Here is a 23039-nt window from a genome sequence, read left to right as displayed (position 1 = left end):
TTTGTGATTTGGGCCATGTCACTTCTCCTCTCTAAGCCTCTGTTAGACCAGATGATGTCTATGGTCCCTTCCAGCTCTGGCATTTTACGGGTCTGGGTTGAGTCTCCTGGAGAACAAATCTTAGTCTGATATTCATTTACCCTTTCCAGACCCCGTAGCAGTAAAATGGAAAAGAAAACAGTCACATGTTGGAATGTGGGTCTCAAAAGCAATGCCCTCTACCTCTGTCTGTAAGGAATGTGGAGCAAAATGCCATGTGTGTAATCTCCACATGGATGATGAGAACTTCAAAAACCTTTTCCCTTTTGCAGACTGAACACAGCTCCACTTTGCTAGGAGTTCCTGGCAGGCCTGTCCCCTTGCTGGATCACGTCTCCTCTTAAGGCACTGGGCAGTGTCTTTGCTGTGACTCTAGGCAGTTGGGAGAGTGGAGGTGGATGAAAGGCGTTGAAACTGCAAAGGCCAGTCTTGCAAGGAGCGTGCCAGGCTTCTCCTGGGACTCAGAAAGTAAACACCGGTGCTCAAGGCTTCCCCTTGGGCATCACTGATAGCTCCAGAAGCAGGATGGCCTGCACAAGGCTGAAAGCGTGGTAAAGGAACAGGCCCTAACCTAATCTGTCAGTGCAGCCCTGCAAAAGGGTGGGGTTGGCTCCAGGGGGTGGAGTGCCCCCAGCAGTCTCCTGGTGTCCTCTGCCCTCATGTCCCATAGTACCATAATCTTACAGAAAAGAGGCAACTGTTTAAAACTGTACCTATACAGAGATGCCACCACGCCATGTGGGGAATCTAGTTATAATTTATATATATATGCATATTTATATATATTTTTTAAAGTCTTCCAGAAAGAACCACTGAAAGCTACTGGGAGAAGAAAAACAAAAGACAATGGGACACTTTCCCAGCTCTCACTCAACTAGGAGTCTCTGTTTCTGGGGTTGAAAACTCTGAGTTTCAAAGCGCCCACATGAATCCTCTGAAATGATATAACTGCCCAGTTTAAATGCACACATCAGGGCGGCGCGCTGACCGGCACGGCAGCCCTGGCCACTGGTGCACGTTCCTGAGTTCACAGAGGGGCTGGAGAGATGATGGAGGCAGCTGGAGGGGTGAGCGAGCCAGAGCTCACCGTCGGCCTGGGGCCCTGCCGGCCTGGCCTCCCTCAGAAGTTTTGCTGCCGCCGCTTCTTGGCCTCAATGGCATCCAGGATGGGCTGCCGCTTCGACTGGTACTTCTGCCGGATCTCTTCAATCTCCTGCTCCATCATGGGGTCCAGGGCCAAGAGCCTCTTCTGAAGGTCCTCTACTGTCCAACTCTTCAGCTACAAGGGAGGTAGAAAGTATAGTCATGACAAGATCCAGGTCAGTGGCTTTTTGAGACAACTTATCCCAGGAAGAGTTCTTTTTTTTTGGCCGTGCCATGCGGCTTGTGGGATCTTACTTCCCTGATCAGGGATTGAACTCGCGCCCTCAACGGTGAAAGTGCAGAGTCCTGACCGTTAGACCGCCGAGGAATTCCCCTGGGAAGAGCTCTAAGTGTTAATCTCTTTGATTTACTGTTCCTTGACCAGGAACTTAATGAATGAGACTTTCATCTCCCCTCTCTTGTAAATTAATTACATTGGATTCATTGTTAGGGCACTAAAGTAAGAGTAACTTGGTATATGCAGCATAACGATTGCCTCCTGGCTCTCGTCCTACCCATGACGTGGGCATCTGCACGGTGGCCATGTCTCCTTCGGGACCCTACACCAGGGAGGACAGATGCTCGCGGAGGATCAGATGCTCTCCCCCAGCCCCCGTCTCCCCACACCCCCGAGTCTCGGCACTGTCATCCTTGTCACCGCTAGCATTTACTGGGAGCACCACTCTAAGTGAGCACTTTACACGGATGATCTACCTAAGTGTCTTGGGAATACAGACACAAGCCCTTTGTGGGGGTGGTGGGACGGGGGGCTAGCTGGAGAAGCCCTGAAACTTCTGAGATGAAGTTTCCGTCCTGCAGAAAGGAAAAAGAGGCCCTGATATCTAAGTTAATACTAAAGGCAAGCACCTACACAACGCTCTCCATGCGCCAGACACCAAGTGCTTGGCATACATTATACGTCAATTAATTTAATCCTCATGACAATCCTGTGATTTCAGTATATTATTATCCCTATGTCACAGAAGAACAAGCCAAGGAAGAGGGTGGCTCAGTGATTTGCCCAGTGTCTCACGGCCGAGACGTGGCAGAGTCAAGATTCAAACCCAGAGGCCCTGCTCTTAACCAGCATTGGGGGCAGGCAGACTCACAAAAGCACGAGTTTGAGAACCAACTCAGCCTGTGTTGGAAACGTGGCTCTGCCTCTGCAGATGCTGTGAGACTCACGCCAGGGACCGATTGTTCCAGGGCTTCCTCCTCTACAGAAGTAGGACCACAGGGCCTCATCGTGTTTATTATAAGAATCAAATAAGACCGTGGCTGTCAGGTGGTCGGCACAGTGCCTGGTGCCCTGTGTGCTTAAAGATGGCAATGAGTGTGACAACACACAATCTTGGCTACAGCCCAGGGGGGCCCATCTTCCACCTGTGTCTGCAGCTATCGGGCAAGTGGCCTTGTGGCCATTGCCGTATGTGTGGAGTGTTCACTGCATCCGAGCGAGGCCAGGCCAGGCTGGCAGGGGTGGGAATGTATGGCGACATTCTCCACAGCAGGTGGTGAGAAATTCTGTGAGCTCACAGCCAGTGTAACAGGCACAGTGTTTCAGGAGCTCAGAAGGCTCACTCAAGTATCACAGGAGATTTATAGAATCACTGGCTCCCTCAGCCCCTTCCTGAAGCCTCACCAGGGAAAGGGTATCGAAAGGTGGGTGAAGGAGCCTCTTTCTGTCCCCCTCTTCCCTTTAGAGGGAAGCACTGCAGTGGCCTCCCTAGAAATGGCTTAGTGACCTGTCACCACAGGAATGTCCCTTGGTCCGCTTCAGGGAGGTGGTCTCAGAAGTGAGAAAAGCCTCACAGTTCAAGACGGAAGGTTCTTTGTAATGTGAGAATGGAAAGACTTGAGAGGGTGTGGAAGTGCTGGAAAGTCGGGCTGAAAATATCCATCTTGCCTTCCAGCCTGTGTGGTTTGACACCATCCTGGAGGCTGGTGTCCTTGGTGCAGGGACACCCCGGAGGGTGATGCCTGCCTCGTCTTTAGCTTTTTCGATTCCTTCTCCAAATAGAGGACACCCTAAACCTAATACTGAATGCAACTGGTGGTTAAGGACGGATCCTAACTGCACTGGCTGTGTAACCTTGGACAAATAACTTGCCCTTTTTGAGCCTCACTTTTCTCCTCTGGAAAACAGACAATCTCAGTTCCTCCACCCTTGGGGTGAAAAGAGAATTGGACGAGTTCATAATAGGTGTGGCGCTCTTAGTGTAGGACTTCATGTCGTATGTATTTGGTGGACAGTAAACATGCCATAAATGATAGCTATCCCTGTTGTTATTAATAACCGTTATTGTAGGGTTTCCCTGGTGGCGCGGTGGTTGAGAGTCCGCCTGCCGATGCAGGGGACGCGGGTTCGTGCCCCGGTCCAGGAGGATCCCACATGCCGCGGAGCGGCTGGGCCCGTGAGCCATGGCCGCTGAGCCTGCACGTCCGGAGCCTGTGCTCCGCAACGGGAGAGGCCACAACAGTGAGAGGCCCGCGTACCACAAAAAAAAAAAAAGGAGTGGAAAAGAGAACATTCTACTCTATTTTGGGTTAACAATGCCTAAGGGCTGGCACTTTCCCACAATGCCCGTTAACGTCTGTATAGTTTAACAAAATAGTTTTCATCCAACCATTCATCAAATATTCACTGAATACCTACTCTAGGCCAGGCACTGTGTACTGAAGGCACATAGGATCCTTCAGTGGGAAGAAAAACAAAAAGCTCCCCAAATCGTTGCCCTTACGAAGCTTACATCTTAGTGAGGTGAGACAGACATATGACAATTAACACGGTAAATGAGTAAATGACTCTTAGATTAGAAGGTGTTACAGAAAAGAAAAGAAAGAAAATACAGTGAACGAAGGTGAGCTGGGAGTTGGGACGGGAGGCTAGCTTCTGACCCATCCATTTGGATAAAGACTTAACTGCAAGATGAAAAAACGGAAGTCGGTGGAAGTGCACTAGCTTGCCAACTTGTCCTGCCACTTCAGGCAAGCACCACCTCCTCCCTAGGCCTCAGTTTCCCCACTTGTAAGAGAGGGCTGCCTAGATGATCTCAAAGGTCTCCTGAAACTCAGTGGTTCTCAAAGTACGATCCGTGGATCACCTGCATCAGAACCACTTGTTGAAAATACCGACTCCTGAGTCCCCAGCCAGAGCTACTGGATCAGGCCCCCTGGGAGGGGAGGCGCAGGACTTCAGGTGCTAAGAAGCTATTCGGGCATTTCTTATAAGCCCTCAACTGGATCAGCGTGATCCTACACCTTCCTTCTCCTTTTCCTGGCAGTGAAATTCTCACAAAGTAATCGCTGCCTGTCTCTGGTCAAGGCTTCTTCTAGGTTTCCAATTTCTCTGCAGCTCTTTTGCCCTTGATTCTAATCTGGGGGCAACAACAAGCACCCTGGCTTTATCTCAGCTACCTTCAGGCTAATTTACTTGCCCTAAGGCCCTTGGGGCTTAAGTTACAACTGACCTATTAGAACACAGCCAGCCAGTCACACCATCCAGATATGGATTTTTCTGAAAACAAGCTCAGAGAATGGTTTTCTGGCGCCAAGTGTAGCATTTCACCTTCCTGGTCCTTGGTGGCATAAATAAATTTCAAATGTATATCCTGCAGTAGAACAGCTGTGGTTCCACAGTTCGCTGCAGCCAGCATCCTGATGGAGTAAATGCTCATACCAGCCACACAGGTAGTTTGAGCGGCTTTCACTAGCTAAAGGGAATATCACCATTTGGTGTCTCATCTAAACCCTAGGACGGAAACTTCCTCTCTACACTGATTCCCACAATTCCATCTCTAGACCAGAGTTCTCCTCTGAACTCCAGACTCACACACCCTGATCAGATCCTACTGGCTACCTCCATCCCTTAACACATCCAAACTAAAACTCTTGAGTCCCATCCTCCTTCATCCCCAAACCTCTTCTCCTTACCCCCTGGTCTTCCCCATCTCAGGAATGGTACCCCCATCCTCCCAGGTGCTCAAAATCATCCCCGATTTTCCCCTTTCTGTCACCACCCCGTTGACCACATACAGTCCTTCGATCTAGTCTCTGAAATACTGGTATAACTCAAATCCAACCACTTTTCTCATCTCTGCCTCCGAGCCCTCAATTCAGGCCACCATCATCTCCCAGCAACAAACAATTAAAAATACAGAAATGAGCCGCCCGTATGTTGCCTACTGCATTTAGAATAAAATTCAACAACTCACCAGGGGCTACAATGGCCCTACGTCTCCGGCCTGTCATCCCCTCCAACTTCATGACTGCTGCTGCTCAGGACCCTCTAGCTATGCTTTATTTCAGATCGTCAGACAGGCCACACTTTTCTGGCCTCAACAGCTATGCAGTTAATGATCCTCCTGCCTGGATGGCTTGTCGCCAGTTCTTCCTTATCCTTTTGGCCTTAGCTCAGATGTGAACTCCTCAGAGAACTCAAGCAAGCCCTCTCCCGCAAGCAAGCAAGCCCGTCTTATCTAGAAAGGCTGCTGGAGGAGCAGCTGGGTTTGGGGGAGAGCAGTGGCTTTGAGTCAGATGGCCCTGGTTCCACGGGTGCCCTGCCTTTGGGAGCTGGATGGCCCTGGGCAAGTCTTTAATGTGTGCCACACCTGCCTGCTTCTTCAATGGAGGACAAAAGTATTTCACCTACAAGGGAAGTTGTGAGGCTTAGAGGTGTTGGTAAAGTATAAAACAGAAAGAAAGTAGATAAATGGAAGCTGTCACCTTAAGTCCTTTCTTGGCAAATGGAGGAACTAGGTGAGTAATATAGCAGCTGCTGCTGCTGTAAGAGCTGAATGTGACGAGCTCACAGTGTGGTGCAGGACACACGCCCACTCACAGAGGCGTCTCTAGTGAACTCTGTGTGAGAAACCCCGAATCAGATGGACCTGGCTTGTTTCTTCTGGGCCAGACGACAGCAAGGTCCTCAGATTGCCGGCATTAGGACGGAGCCAGAAGGCTGATGGGAACTGATTTCTTCTCAGATGGCCTTAGCAACCCTGAGATTCTGAATGATGGCGTGTCCACGTCAGTTGCACAAGTGGCCTAGAGAACAACTGAGAAGATCTGGCTGGTGTTTCATCACAAGCAACAAGTCACAGGAATTACACTGACAGTGAGCCCATCTTGAATCAGCAGGGTCAAGCTAAACTGAACACATCAGAACATACAGGAGAGTTTCATCCTGCCTTGGCAACGAGGCCCATGGTGAACAAACAATCCAAGGTATAGGATTTAGACCTATTTCAAAGTCCTGCTCCGCTGCTGCCAGAAACTCTTACCTCAGAAGTCTATCATGAGAATGGTGTCATGATACGTCCCTAAAAAAAAATTCAGGGCTTCCCTGGTGGCGCAGTGGTTGAGAGTCCGCCTGCCGGTGCAGGGGACACGCGTTCGTGCCCCGGTCCGGGAAGATCCCACATGCCGCGGAGCGGCTGGGCCCGTGAGCCATGGCCGCTGAGCCTGCGCGTCCGGAGCCTGTGCTCCGCAACGGGAGAGGCCACAACAGTGAGAGGCCCGCGTACCGCAAATAAATAAATAAATAAATAAATAAATAAATAAATAAATAAATAAATAAAATTCAAACACGTCATCCCTTCGGGACAGGTAAGTCAGGCTGATACCCTGTCACAGGTGATGTTTTATTGCAGCCAAGAACGAACACACCTTTGGAATTCAGCAAGATGATAAGGAAGCTTGATAGAGGTGAAACTACCAGCAGGCCACCCCATTCCTTTACCACCCGCCACTAGAAGGTTAGCAAAAGCGCAACAGAGAAAACATATAAAGGTCAGGCAAAAGGCATCTAAGACATGGATTTAGTTCCACCAAAGAAACATTCCTGGGCTTCCCTGGTGGCGCAGTGGTTGAGAGTCTGCCTGCCGATGCAGGGTACACGGGTTCGTGCCCCGGTCCGGGAAGATCCCACATGCCGCAGAGTGGCTGGGCCCATGAGCCATGGCCGCTGAGCCTGCACATCCGGAGCCTGTGTTCCGCAACAGAAGAGGCCACAACAGTGAGAGGCCCGCGTACCCGCAAAAAAAAAAAAAAACAAAGATACGTTCCCTTTCTTGATGTGACCTTATCTTTATCTAGGGGTGGATTCAAGACTGGGGAGAGGTGACTCCAGTAAGATAAGACTCTCCAGTGATGCAGTCACCTCTCAGCAGATGAGGGAGAAGATAGCCAAGCAGAAAAGCAAAGACGCTGACACCCAAATCACAGCTGGTGTGGAAAAGTAAGCACTAGATTACTCGATTTCAAAAGATCTTGCTCCTTAAATAAGCCTTGTGAGAATTTTAATGAGAGATTTCCTCTGATTCAAATTGTGGTCATGCCAAATCATGTTTCCATCAGTCCCTTATAAACTCTTCCTCATGCTTCTCCAATAAGGAAGAAAAGTGGCAAAACTGTTATCAGTGAATTATTACTTCAATCCCATTCTGAGCTTATGATGACTTCAAATCAATACATGGAACGGTTACCAGAATTCCAGTCAAAGCCAACATGACTGCACGTGTATAAAATATTCATCAAGATGACTGGAATGAAACGTAGACTTTAAGCATAGGTAAAACAAAGACATCTGGCTTCAAGCAGGCACAGTGACATAATGACAAGAGCTCCAACAGGGGTCAGAAGATTGGCCTCAGACAGCCTGAAGACTGCATCCAGAGAGCCCCCTACCCAGAGAGGGTTCAGTATGAATCGTGTGTGTATGTGTGTGTGTCTGTGTGCGTATGAAGGATGTAATTTGATAAATGGTATAAACAAAAAGACAAAAAGCAAAAGGGTTTTTTTCTTTAAATAATGGGGTTTTACTATAATATGAAGAATAGGGAATTCCTTGGCGGTCCAATGGTTAGGACTCTGAGCTTTCACTACCGAGGGTGTGGATTCAATCCCTGGTTGGGGAGCTAAGATCCCACAAGTGGTGCAGCAAAAGAGAGCGAGAGGGAAAGAGAGAGAGAAGGAGAGAGACAGAGAAAGAGAGAGAGAGAAAGAGAGAAGGAGGGAAGGAGAGAAAAGAAAGAAAGAAAAAGAAAGAAAGGAAGGATGGGAGGGAGGGAGGGAGGGAGAACGGAAGGAAGGAAGGGAGGGAGGGAGGAAGGGAGGAAGGAAGGAAGGAAGGGAGGAAGAAGGAAAGGAAGGGGACTCCCCTGGTGGCGCAGTGGTTAAGAATCCGCCTGCCAATGCAGGGGACACGGGTTCGAACCCTGATCTGGGAAGATCCCACATGCCTCGGAGCAACTAGGTCCATGCGCCACAGCTACTGAGCCTGTGCTCTAGAGCCCGTGAGCCACAACTACTGAGCTCATGAGCCACAACTGCTGAAGCCCACGTACCTACAGTCCATGCTCTGCAACAAGAGAAGCCACCGCCATGAGAAGCCCGTGCACCACAACGAAGAGTAGACCCCGCTCACTGCAACTAGAGAAAGCCCGCGCGCAGCAACGAAGACCCAACGCAGCCATAAATAAATAAATAAATAAATAAATAAAACAAAGCAAACTCTATGGAGATAAAACATAATAAAAAAAAGAAGGGAAGGAAGGAAGGGGGAAAGAAAGAATAGTACTTGCATTCTCTTGGTTATTTGTGATTTACTGAAAGTCATCCTTAAACTTCCATGACAAAATGAATTTTTGAAGAAGTACTTTTACATGCTTAGAATTTACTCCAACTCTGTTCTGGCGTGAACTTTTACAACTTACTCTGAAAATCACAAGGCACCTGCTTTTTGTTGTTGTTTCAGTTTGGTTTTGTCTGTGAGTTTTATAATAGCCGTTGGCCAAAGATAGTCAAGTTTTGACCAAACCCAGATTTTTCACTGCAATCATGATTCTGGCTTTCCACAGCAAGAACCCAAAAAGAAATTTCATACCCCAAATATAAAAGAATAATGGACCTCAAGAGGCATTGCACTGCTAATATTTAACATTACATCTTTAGCGAGTACTGGCTCTGTCAGACACCTGTGCTTGGCCTGAACTGGGCAGGAGTAGGGATGATTGAGGCGTGTGGGCCAAGTAAGGGTGTGTATGGGACAGAAAGGGTATGGCAGGGTCCTTTCACACTAGAAGTAGAAATAAACGAGGTAGATAAGTCATGAAACCAAGCTACAGTATGAGGCATTACTAAGTGCCCAATGACTGCTAATTAGAGCTACTCTGAACTGAGTGCTATGTGCTAGATAGGCCTTGTGCTCAGCACTTTACATGCATCATCTCATGTAATCCTCAGAAGAGTCCACGAAATAAGTAGTGGTACCCATTTTACAGAGATGGAAACTGAGACTTAGAGAGATACAGGAATTGTTCCCCTGACCCTAGAGCCAGCAAATGTAAGTGGCTGGGTTAGGATATGAGCTCTTGCATGTCTGAGTGCAAAGCCAAGCCAACTCTGTGTCAAGGCAACATGTACTACAGTTGAGAGAAGGAAGTATCTCTGTGGTCAGAGTCTCTGAGAGAAAGAGCTTGCCTTTTTATATATTTATAGTGCAAAGAAGGGGTACTCACTCTAATTCAGGGAAAGTCTGAATTGTAGAATTTTCAAAAATGAAATGCAAATCTTGTTATTTCAAGTAACTATCACATATGAGGTACAGGGAGCTAATAAAATTAGGTTAAGTAAATGAAAGGATTTACAAGTTCACTTATCAATATCACTAATAGCTACTCAAAATTCCTTTGGGTTTTTTCCATGGTTTTCCAATGTCATTTTTCCATTGGGTTTCCAATTCCATGGTTTTTCATGCCTCCATGCTTCTGCAGAACAGAATTCTCCCTGTCTTCGGATTAGGAGATGCCCATTCGACCCTGCAGCCCCGCTCAAGCTCCCACTCCTCTCTCTCCCCAGCTCCCTTTTCCTTTTACTAAAGTGGGAGCTATTTAAGAGTAGGAACTACCTTTAATATATTTTCAGAGAGTCAGGACAGCAGAAAACAGTTCTCAATGAATATTTAATAAAGAAATAGATCCTTCAATCTTGAAGCCTTTGCTTGAAAATGATACTGACTTTTTACTGGCTTCCCTCAATGACTAGTAAGACACCGGGCTTTTCGGAAGCTTTGAAACTATGTAATCAATAAACAAGCCTAAGAGCATAATATAAGTGTGTTAAGTAAGGTTATGTCAGTTGTTCCAAACTGACTCATGCGCGCCAAAGTCAAATGAACGGCTCGACCAGTGTAATGACTGCAATAAAGTTACAAGGGAGAAGGGACAGGAAAATCCACGCTGGTCTTGACGGCTGCTGATTGCTCTGTAAGAAAAATTCTATTTTAAGAGTAGCTCTAAATTGGTTTATAGATCTCACACTTAAGGAAGCCAAACTATGAGAGGAAAATTTTCAGGAAGTTAGCAAACACATAGCCTCCTAGAATAATTAAACGTCCTAAAATAACTGTCAATGTCTAAAGGAGGCAAAGTAGAGGAATAGAGCTGAATATGATGCTCCCGATATGTGAAAGCACTAGAGGGAGACATCAACAGTATCATCGTTCTTGCGGGATATTAATCTTTCAGAGGATATGAAAACCTAAAACACCAACTGCACCAAGCTGCAGTTTTAATGTAGCTGAATAATTCGGGAAAAGGGCTAGCTAATCACACAAGAATCCCTATAAGTTGTGCCTTTGCACACTTTCTTGGGCTGGAAATTTCCAAGGTAACAAAAAGTCCAGGCTATTTTCTCCCTTATCTTACCAAATAAGAAGAAGCCCAAAGAATCCCAAGCAAAATCGGAAGGCTGAAATACAAATTAATCTCACTTTATTTAATAAAGGTAGTATTAAAAGGTATCTTCAAACATAAATAGGATCCAGTCTAAATACACTAAAAGAACAAAACGTTTACAGAAAACTAGTCAAGAAGGAAAGTACAAACTCTCTGAGTAATGAACAGCACTCGATTTCTGGAAAGCATATAAAACCTCTATAAGCCTTACTGCTGGGCACTCCCATGTAATGAAGGCTCAGAGATTTACAACCTAAGTACCCCAAGAGAAGTATTCTCACAATAGCCTTTGAGAAAAAAAAAAAATCTGCAGCAAAAGCAGGTAAGTTCTATCTGCAAGGCATGTCAGCATCTTTCTGCAATGGCCATCAAGTTTTGGGACCTAAATTCCTTACAGTGTCAAAAAGAAAAAATTAGGTCTAGATAGAGGGATGTGTCAGACTTACTCTGCCCAAACCACAAAACTGCTAAATATGGATTTTTACCATTTTCCTTTTCTTTTTCTGATTTAAGACTTCTGTATAAAGTCATCTTTTTTAAAGAAACTTAGAAAAATAAAAGCATTAATAGGTATGTGTCCTAGATACTTTGAGATAGTTCTTTATTCTTTTCAACCGATGTTTAATCAGTATGGATAATCAAATGTGATTTAATTTATGCCATGGTAATACTTTTCAAATGTGTATCAATTCACAAACCAGAAAACATTCTTTGTAAAGACCATGTGTCCTAGTTTTTTGGCTCAGGAACAATGATCACCACATTCCTAGCAGTAGTAAGCTCATCCGAGCTCAGAGTTAAAAACACTGAGCTTCTCTGGTATGAAACTGTTCTTTACAATTTGTATCCTATATGTTTTCTATAGTGAGCAAGCATCATGAAGAACGAAACTGTCTTCGACCTGGGCTCTGGCATAAAATTTGGAAACTATAATGACAGGGAGAGGGGAGAATGGTGATAATAAGACGATGTATACGGTAATATACCATGGGAAGGTATATTTCATGATTAAGATGATGTTTATATCTGTCTATAAACATAGTCTTTATAAGTTCTAATTTTCTTAAAACCTTTCCCCTTGTGAAATGTCTGACTGTTCATAGCACAAGTATATCTGACTGTTAATAGCACAAGTATATAGTTAGTACTGCTTTTGACTTGATAGTATTTCTTTTAAAAAGAACAGGGAGAGTGTATCAGTTACCAATTTATTACCTCTCAGCTCTGAGTGCACCCTTCTCTGTGTAATGCTCTGTGATAAACATGCATGTTGAGTGCTTCTCCTTTGAAGTGTACGTGATGTTTTTCTCAGGACAGGCTGGGGGGACAGTGCAGGGAGGAGGCAGCTCCCCTGAGCGTCCAGCACTGGGGCCAGCAGTGTGGATGTGAGGACAGTTGGTGGCGTGTGGCCCAGCCACGGCCCAGAACCTGGTTCCTGTGTGACTTTGCAGCCTCAGCCTGGTAATAACGTTTCAGCAGTCCTGTCGACGTGGACACCAGAGCTCCCACGAGGTTTGCAGGCTCTGAAGGTCTCCTGGACCCACCGGTACCCAGACCCTCCATGCACGTCCATGGAACTGGCCGCTCCTTGCCTGCTCCTTGCCTGCACTCCAGAGGGCCATGGATGCCCATGGTCTGCCCAGAGCCTTTGGGCCAGCTCAGGTCTGGCCAAACCGGCAAACTCCTCTGCTAGGCCACGGGCTGAACCCCACCTCCTCTATTGAAGTCTGAACCCCTGGTAGTTTGTCCTTCCTTGGGGACACTCCGTCAGCCCTAGGGAACCATAGAGAGTTTCCCTATACCTTACAGCTCCTCTTGTATCATAGGTAATAACTCCTTGTATTTTTTTTTTAATTTTTATTGGAGGATAGTTGATTTACAATGTTGTGTTAGTTTCAGGTGTACAGCCAAGTGACTCAGTTATATGTATACATATATCCACTCTTTTTTAGGCCATTATAGAGTACTGAGTAGAGTTCCCTGTGCTATACAGTAGGTCCTTATTAGTTATCTATTTTACATATAGTAGTGTGTATGTGTCAATCCCAATCTCCCAGTTTATCCCTCCCCCCCACTTTCCCCCGGTAACCATGTGTGTTTTCTGTATCTGTGACTCTGTTCTATTTCTGTCTTTTTTTAGATTAATAACTCCTTGTAGTAAACCTCCCCCGTTTAACCTACAATGTGGTTTGTATCTCCTGACTGGACCCAGACTGCTACAGGGAGACAGGGTGCCAGTGAGGACACACACGAGCACGTGCTTGCCCACTAATGGAAAAACGTCCAAAATGCCAAACCCCGAAGAAAAATTTCAATTTGAAAAATGCCCAGGCAATTTCAAATGCAGAATAGTCGAGAATGTTTATTTACAGCCCAAGTGTAGGATTAAAATACTCTTATTTCCTCCCACTGAAACCTGTACTAATGGTGACTAGATAAACAAATTGTGCTTTAGCCAAACAATCGAAACTACTCAGCAGTCAAAGGAACAACTCCAGGTACATGCGACAACACCGATGAACTGCAAAACAGCACACTAAATGAAAGAACCCTCCACAGAAGAGTATGCCCTGAACGACTGACTCCATGCACAGACATCGTAGAAAAGAAAAAACTAGCAGAACAAAAAACAGCATGAGGGAACTCTTGGGGGTGATGGAAATGTTCTATATCCTCATTATGGTTGTGTTTACACAACTGTACACATCCGTCACAACTCAGCAAACTGTACACTAATTTAATAAGCCAATTTTACGGTATATAAATTTAACCTCAATAAACTTGACTTTATAAAGCAAAAACTACATATAAAAAATTGTGGAAGGTAGTTCAAGTAATACTTAAAGGGAATTTTAGAGCCTTACATGCATAGATTAGAAAAGAGAGACGATTTAAAATTATTAAGCTTAATTATCCAATTAGAGAAGGAAAAAACCCAGAATAAACCCAAAGAAAGTAGATAAAGGTAATATACATTTATGAATTCAAAAGCTAATGCTCAATGGCAAGGATCAATAAAACCAAAAGCTGAATCTTTCAAATGACTAAACAAAACAAAACAAAAAAGCCCAGAAAACTTCTGATAAATTTGATAAAGAAAAAAAAAACAAGAAACAAACACTAGGAATGAAACCAAGCTGGAACTACATATTCTACAAATTTTAAAATCCAAAACTTGATGCCAAAAAATTTAAAAACTTATATGCAATCAAGATTTCTAGGGGGGGAAAAGCCCTAGATTTACGTGGAAGAAAACCAAAAAGACGATGGACTAAGAAATCTGGACCACAAGGATAAAGGAAAAAATGTATACTTAACTAATAGAGACACAGAGGATGAAGCAATCTTTGAACACAGAGATAACCATGATATTCCTGAGCAAAGTTGCTTCCCCATAAGCAGGAAAAAGAAAAGTTAACTCAATTTCCAGTTCTCCCAACAAGGCAGACTACTGATACAACTCCTGAAGCTTCCTCCTGTAGAAGAGGGGAAATCTCCGGGGGCCAGAACCATTGTTATAATACTAATCCTACCTTCTTATAATACTAACAATGCTATTCCTGGTAAATCAGGAAAGCATACAGAAAGGTAGGACAGAAGGATAAGCAGAAGCCCCCCCTGGGGTTGCCTTGGTGAGAGGGTAGGATTTAAGGAACTTGTTGTATAATGATTATAGTTACAATTACGATAATATAAGCCAGCATTTTAAAAACATGTATTGGGCTTCCTTGGTGGCTCAGTGGTTGAGAGTCCGCCTGCTGATGCAGGGGACACAGGTTTGTGCCCCGGTCCAGGAAGATCCCACATGCCGCGGAGCAGCTGGGCCCGTGAGCCATGGCCACTGAGCCTGCGCGTCCGGAGCCTGTGCTCCGCAACGGGAGAGGCCACAGCAGCGAGAGGCCCGCGTACCGCAAAAAAACCAACCCAACATTTATTACTCACTATTAGCAGGTCACTACATCGAGTACTTTTTGTGTATTATCTCATTTGATCTTCATTAACTCTTACAGCTCTAATTGTTAACCTGATTCTTTAGATGGAGAATTTGAGGTCTGCAGGATAATGTACTCTGTCTCCGTCTGTGAAATGGAAAAGCTAGATAATCCCAACTAACCTTCTGGAAAGTTTCTGTGAGGAATAATCAAAATAAACATGAGGGTAGAAGATCCCTAAGGACAAATTTTGGCTGAAATCAGAAAACAAAGTATCTTCAGGCAGACCTTTGAAAGCAGCGGTATGTACTATTTCCCAGCTGTGGAATCCCCCCTTCTCAGAGATGACCAGAAGTGGTCAAGAAAACGCTGGACGATGTCTCTTGTTGGAGACGTAGCAGGACTAGAACACACGCCCTTTAAGGCCCCTGTGCATTCTGAAAGCCCAGCACTCTGACTGATACAATGCCACGAGAGCTTATTGAGAGAGGCGATGGCTTCTAGGAATTCAAGACATAATCCATTTGTTACCTGTGCTTTCAGTGAAGCCAGGTGGAAGTGACCTCGGGACAGCCCTTCCTAGGACCTGAGTTGTCAAGATACTGCTTGCAGGTCTTAGGATCCGTTTCTGCTCATCTGTTCTTTTTTTTTTAAATGTTTATTTATTTATTTGGCTGCACCGGGTCTTAGTTGTGGCACACGGGCTCTCTAGTCGCGGCATGTGGGATCTAGTTCCCTGACCAGGGATCAAACCCAGGCCCCCTGCATTGGGAGTGTGGAGTCTTAACCACTAGACCACCAAGGAAGTCCCTCTGCTCTTCTGTTCTAAGTCATCCAGATCTAAATTATTTCTTACTCCTATTCACACTGCTGCTACCCAAATTCACAAAACCCATGGTATGGACTCTGTTCTCTGGCTCACCATGTGGTTGAGCTAAAAACCATCCTACACTGTAAAAACAGAGAGTAACCGGCCACGAAGAATGTACTTGAAAGAAGGAGCCAAGCAGCCACAGATCAGGTTGCCTCAGAACCAAACAAAGGCAATGAAAACCAGTGTCAAGCTCACACAGGCTGATATCGCTCTAAACAACCCTCTGGGGTCACGCGCTGCGGCACTAAAGCCTTGTTCTTGGTGTCATTTCAGTAACTGAGTTAAAATCCAAGCCTCCCTTGGCTGCTCGATTCCCCAGCAGAACAAGGCTGCTGTGGCTCGGGACAAAGAAGACATTCATCTGCCATGTGGTTTCTCAGAAAGCATATCTAAACAGCAGGTTGCCCTGGCAATTCTGGATACATATTTCTTTTTCTGACTGATATTCTTGGCTGGTTTTCTGACAGTAAAAGTACAAGATCTCATTATATTCCCAAGTACAAATTAATTCAGCCTCAAAGCCCGGCTTTACAGGAAAAATAAGAAATCTGAAACAAAAACAGTATACCTTGTCAGGAACAATTTAGGACAGTCTTCTCACCAGGAACCACTCGGCGTGGTTACCCTAGTAAAGACCATTAATGTGCAACTGGTGTTTATCCTGGCTGGCTCCTGGGTACTCACAAGGCACTGCAGCATCGGAGACCAGAGTACTAATCATGGTCTCCATTCACCTTTCTTCCAGCACAGGATTATGAAAAGAAACTCATCAAAGAAAGGTTAACAAGTAAACAAGCATGGAGTTAGTCCAGGATGGAAAGATGGTGGCCAGAGACAGAGAGAGTAGCATCTGAGGTTTAAAATCCTGGCTTCATTCACACACTCCACAGACAAAATACCAACAACAAAGCAAACACATTTGGTACTGTATATATGTCCCAGCTAGCTAGTGGGAAGCAGCCACATAGCACATAGGAGATCAGCTTGGTGCTTTGTGTCCACCTAGAGGGGTGGGATAGGGAGTGTGGGAGGGAGACGCAAGAGGGAGGAGATATGGGGATATATGTATATGTATAGCTGATTCAATTTGTTATAAAGCAGAAACTAACACACCATTGTAAAGCAATTATACTCCAATAAGGATGTTAAAAAAATTTAAAAATTAAAAATAAATAAAATTATACATAAAAAGAGTAAAAAAAAATAAAGTTAATGAAAAAACAAAACAAAAAAAGCAAACACAAAGCCTCAACTCCTAAACCTCTCACTGACAAGAAGAGAAAGCCTGGCTTAGTAAGTGTGAATGATCTCAGAGCAACCTCGCTCCAACCAAAAAAGCTCCCAATACCAAACACCAAATAAAAGGAGAATGAGGAAGTCAATCAAAATAACATGATGTGGGGCTTCCCTGGTGGCACAGTGGTTAAGAATCTGCCTGCCAATGCAGGGGACACAGGTTCCAGCCCTGGTCCAGGAAGATCCCACATGCTGCAGAGCAACTAAGCCCACGCGCCACAACTACTGAGCCTGTGCTCTAGAGCCTGCGAGCCACAACTACTGAGCCCACATGCCACAACTACTGAAGCCCACGTGCCTAGAGCCCTTGCTCCGCAACAAGAGAAGCCACAGCAGTTGAGAAGCCCGCGCACCGCAACGAAGAGTAGCCCCTGCTCACCACAACTAGAGAAAGCCCGCACGCAGCAACAAAAACCCAATGCAGCAAAAAAAATAATAATAATAATAACATGATGTGATGGACTATTATGTAACCATCAGAATGATAATTTTATAGGTGTTTCTAATGATATGAGAAAATGTCTGATATGTTAAGTGAAAAAAAAAATCAAGATGCCATATTATATATACAGAATGATCTCAGCTGTGTACAACAATTTAAGTATAAGAAATATGGAAACAAATACTTTAAAATGTGAACTGTGATTACTGCTGGGGGTGGAGGAACAGTAGAAGAAATTTTTCTCTAAGACTGGTGGTTTTAACCCAGACCTACACCGTCTTTCGACCACAGCAGCAGAATCTGCCTTTTTGCCTGCAAGGTGAACCTAAAAACAAGCATCGATGATAAAATCTTTAAAAGACACTATCATAATTTAGGAGACTATGACTACAAAGGAGGAACCTGCCAAGACACTAAGATACTCAAGTAAGTTTCAAACTACAAGAACTAAAACCATTTCTAATTAAAGCTATAAAGAGAACCGATGTGAAAGAGTGAATCATCATTGCAGGTGAAAATATACCATCACAACAAATTCAACCCACAGCTAAATTCTACAATACAAGAGAAAGCTGGGAATCACTGTCAAAGAAAGACCTCAGATACCTATTCATCAGACTTCCAAGAAAAAAATAAAAGCATTTTAAAGTTATAATTACTAGGACTTAGAGAGGGTCTGAATTTGCCCCCCAGATATAAAGTCCCCGGCAACAAGGATCACTGACCATTGGAGGCTACAGAAAGAAACTTAGGAGAAAAAGAAAAAGCACTGTACTTGATGCCAAATTATATAACCTGCAACCAGCCTAAGAGGACCCCTGACTCCTTTTTCAGTCCAGCACTGAAGGCCTTTTGGTCAGAAATAATCAATTTTGCTTGGCAAAAAAAGCATCAAGGCATAGAAATGCTTTGGATCAAATTCTGTAGAATCAGCCTATTTGAGATGCTTTAAAGTTAATGCCAAAACCAATCTGGTGTTCTGTTCACAGCTCCTTTCCAGAGGTTGTAAAAGCAGAAAAATATTTAAACTCAAAGTTTGAAGTGGAAACTTGCTACCTGTAAAAACAAGTCACTTTTAAATATTAGAAGCCTTCGAGATTTGGTGATTCCAAATTCACCAGGTATATTAAAAATCATTGGTTGGAGGTAAAATTGGCTAACTGTTTAAAAAAGATGAAGCTGGATTGCAACCTTACTCTTTACACCAAGACACATTCCAGAGAGGATAAATAATGAAAATGAAAAAAAAAGAAACATTCTAAAAGAAAGTAAGGGTTAATATTTTTATAATGTTGGGATCTGAAAAACTTCTAAACATGGCATTAAGTTCCAGAAACCATAGGAAAAGCTGCTAAATCAAAACACATAAAACTAAAACTACCTGGACAGTTAGACACGTTATATAAAGTTTTTAAAAACTGGGAAAATATCTTTAAAGGTTCATAATCTCACTTGATATATGAAGAACTCTTTGAAATCAATAGGAAAATAAGAATTCCAAGGATAATTAGATAAATAACACAAACTGACAATTCAGACACCAAAACGACAGGGGGATTTGACCATCGGTATCACAGTCTTAAATTTGACCCAAAGTTTGACCCAAGTGTTCTTGCAGGGATTAACTCTAAGGACATATGTATTGTGCAAAGGTGGTTCATTAAAACAATGTTTAATATTAAAAAGCCAGAAGCCACCTAAAGGTCCACGATTTGGGGATTGCTTAAATCAGAGGTCATAAACGCAGCTGTTTTTAGGGGCCAGCACAGGCAAGGTAAATGAGCTCAATGGGCCAGTTTTGATACAGGGAAACAGGAAGTGGTGCAGTCCGTGGTGAACTGGAGAGCTCAGACCCTTTTCGGTAATTCAAATTGTAAAAATTATGTGTGCCACAGCCAAACTGGCTCTCCTTTCCCCAGTCCCCATGGCCCCTCAGGGTTAGATGTGTAATCCACGGCCACGGGGTACATACTACAGCCTGGTCTCTCCCCTCGCTGTGAATGCGGGATGCTCACCTACCCGTCACACTGGAGGAGCTACAAGAGTTCATTGATGCAGCATCACTGGCTCCCAGGATAAGACAGAACCTTAAAGGTCATCTAGTCTACACGTTTCCTTGAGGCTACGGTCATTCCGCCTCGTTGAACAGGCCCAGGAACAGAAGGTAGCCAGGAGAAGAGGAAGGCACGGATGGGTGGAAGGCCAGTAGTCAGGGAATAAGGCTTATCCCATGGGATTTTCATTTTCCACAAGAAAAAGACTGAGATGGGAGGAGAGGTCGTGCGAATGAAAGAAGGCAAACTCCTCCAAATCACATACCTTCTATATAACTGTACGTAAAACTGATCAAATTCCGGGAACTCAAGCGCGATTTCTGAAAATTCTCGTGTAAAGTGCTGAGCTCACAGTACCACGGTTAAGCATTCCTTCAGCAATAAACTTCTGGGCAGCTGTTGCCCTCATTAACCAATCTGGCACAGAGAAGGGTTGCCACAGATAATGTGACAGATGATATATGGTATTTTATCACAAGGTCTTAATTCATCCCAGGAACTGGTTTAAATCCATCCTAGAATGGTTGTAGTTTATAATTACAGTCTCAGCAGCATGTCAAAAGTAGAAAATGTCCATCTGAATCTGGAATGGAACATTTCTTCCCAGCGAAAACAACTTTATGCTTGGTCCTGCCGTATCTGGGAATAATAACACTTGGGAGAAGACAACCAATTCCTCGATTTACTTCATTTTAGACACTGCTCCCCCAAGATTTTTTAAACTCTCAGATACACCAAATGGAGAACAGATTTGTCGTTGCCACGTGTTAGGAAATGGGGTGGGAGGGTGTACCTATAAAAGCCAACAGGAGGAATCCTTGTGGTGATGGAACTGTTCTTTCACTCTTGACGGATGAATGTCAATAACCTGGTTGTGAAACTATGCTATGATTTTGCAAGATGTTACCAATGGGGCAACTGGGTATAGAGTACACAGGATCTCTCTGTATTATTTCTCACAACTACATGTGAATCTACAGTTATCTCAAAATAAAAAGTCTAGTTTTAAAAAAAGGAATATAGATAAGATTTTTTAAAGGGATACATCCATATTTGCCGGCTGATGCAGGGGACACGGGTTCGTGCCCCTGTCCGGGAGGATCCCACATGCCGCAGAGCGGCTGGGCCCATGAGCCATGGCCACTGAGCCTGTGCGTCCGGAGCCTGTGCTCCGCAACGGGAGAGGCCACAACAGTGAGAGGCCCGCGTACCGCAAAAAAAAAAAAAAAGTAGATACGAGTTTGCTCTTCTTCCAGCAGCTGGCCACCCTCTAATCCGATGTGTGCAATGCAAATTCAGCTATACAGGCAGGAGCACTGGACAGGTGATGGCTCCCAGATAATGGCTCTCTATTGGTCTGTCTTGCGTCTTTCTCATCTCATTTTCTCTTTCTCTCTCTCTCTTTCTCACACACACACACACACACACACACACACACACACACACACACACACACACGAGCTATTTTATACCAACAAGCACGCCCATCCGGATCAAAACTGTTTTGAAAAAGAACACCGATGTGAGGACTTTCCAGGTCCTACAGCTCCCAGGTAGGCACAGAAGGGGAGAAATCTCATTAGAGAAAACACACAACGTCTGTAGGAATCAGTAAGTTTGATATTTAAACCCCATGAACAAGAAAGCCTCAACAGAATTAAGCTCATTTCAGGTGTTAAATAAATACTTTGAAGCAAACACCACTTAACTAGGAGGGGGGAGCCACAGCAGCAGGGCCCTCGACAGAGCTGTGAAAGGAGCTTTGGGCTTGCCTCCTGCCTCTCTTGTCTGGGGCGACCTACCTCGTCAGTTTTAACTCTTTTGCCCTGGTAGTTCATCTCTCCCACCTAAGTCTTACACACGAATACAAAATTTACCAAATGCCTACTATGGGTCAGGCACTCTGTTAAACACTTTAAAAGCCTTTTCTAATTTAATCTTCTCAATAAGCCCGAGGTAAGTATGATTAGTATCTTCATTCTAGGTTAAGGGACTGGCCTAGAGTTAAAGATCCCCTAAACAGTGAAGCCAGGACTGAATCCAGGTGTGTCTGGCTCTCGGTCAGCATGTTATCCTGCCTCCTGTGCTCATTTTGGTCTCCAGGGTGTCCAGAGCACCTCCCCACATTGTAAAAGGACAGAGGAAAAAAAAAATTCCATACACTGAGCATCTTTTATGTGCTTTACACAGGCTATCTCTTTCCAGCTCAAATAAACCCTCTGACAGGTATGCATTGTTTCCATTTTAAAGATTAGTGAACAAAGGCTGAGAGAACTTGAGGGCTCTTGAAGACTTTTTCATCTCACTTTTACTTAGTAGATGAAAAAACGAGAGCCCCAGAAAGATTAGGTGGCTTGCGTAAGGACACAAAGCTAGTTACTATCAGAACCGAGATCTGATTACCAGCCCACTGCTCTTTAATGATATCCAAGCTCTCGCTCTGAAAGGAACCAACATATTAATTATAGAGCAGGAATGCCAGGCACTTTGCTAGATGCTTTGCATTCTTCATCCAACTCTGATCTAGGGGATTCCCCACACTGCTGTTCCAATCAATGTTTTCTACTAACACGTACTACAGAAGGGGAACAAAACTTAAATTTCACATCTAACAATTTTACAAGGTGATTAACATGCTCCTATATACACGGATGAATGGATATCACAGGAAGAAAATATGAAGAGATTTGGAAAGGTTGTCAGAGAAGGCACAATGGGTTCGAACAACGTAATCAGATGACACATTCTGAGTACCTGTGTACCACGGCGATTTGCCAAGTGCTGGGCCCCTCAGGGAAAGACAATTCAGGCCCTGAATCAGATGATCACTCACCATCAGCACGTGTGTGACACTTCTCACCACAGAAGTGTGTTATTCTGAGAAAAACTATGGTCTTGACCATCAGAAAACTTAAATCGAAAGCCTAGCTTCGTCACCCATGAATCACGTGCCGTGGGGGGATGGGCGGGCGGGTACCCATAAGTCAGAGTCTCTGAGCCTCTCTGTCAACAAGTGGGAGCTTCTGCGCCAGGATGCTGTGAGAGGCAAACGGGACAAGACTTCTGCAGGAACCCAACACACGGTTAGCACCCAGTAACTGCTATTTTCATCAGTTCTTCTCAAATTCTACAACTTGAAAAGAGCAAGTGTCCCTGCCAGTAAAATTTAAAATAAGACAAATGGCGAAATGGGGAGGTATTAGTCAGAGGGTACCAAGTTCAGGGATACAAGATGAATAAGTCTTAGAGATCTACCATGCTGCACGGTGCTTACAGCAAACAATCCTGTACTGTATATACGTAAAAATTTGCCAGTAGGGTCGCTCTTACGTTAATAAAGAGTTCTTATCACACACACACAAATAATAATAATAAAATAAATACAGAAGGTGGGAGGGAAAAGAAGACAAGATAACGAGCAAGCAACATGAAGATTACTGGAGTGGGAGGTACAAACCATCTGGGTGTAAGACAGGCTACAAGGATGTATTGTAAAACACAGGGCATACAGCCAATATTTTA

The 23039-nt window shown here is 44.5% G+C and overlaps 1 protein-coding gene across 1 annotated transcript in view; it reads right to left on the bottom strand.

Annotated features, from left to right (window-relative positions):
- Positions 1–683: 683 nt before the first annotated feature.
- The window catches only part of STK4 (serine/threonine kinase 4), an 86886-nt gene continuing 64530 nt past the window's right edge, over positions 684–23039 (bottom strand). Inside the window, exon 11 of the mRNA XM_082670350.1 lies at positions 684–1318. Within this exon, the coding sequence (XP_082526476.1) occupies positions 1160–1318 (159 nt within the window). The 3' untranslated portion in view covers positions 684–1159. The remainder of the gene's footprint in view (positions 1319–23039) is intronic.

The sequence above is a fragment of the Grampus griseus genome, assembly GCF_964374135.1.
Source record: "Grampus griseus genome assembly, chromosome: 14".
NCBI classification, from domain to species: domain Eukaryota; kingdom Metazoa; phylum Chordata; class Mammalia; order Artiodactyla; family Delphinidae; genus Grampus; species Grampus griseus.
This window is presented reverse-complemented; position numbering and strand designations above follow the sequence as displayed.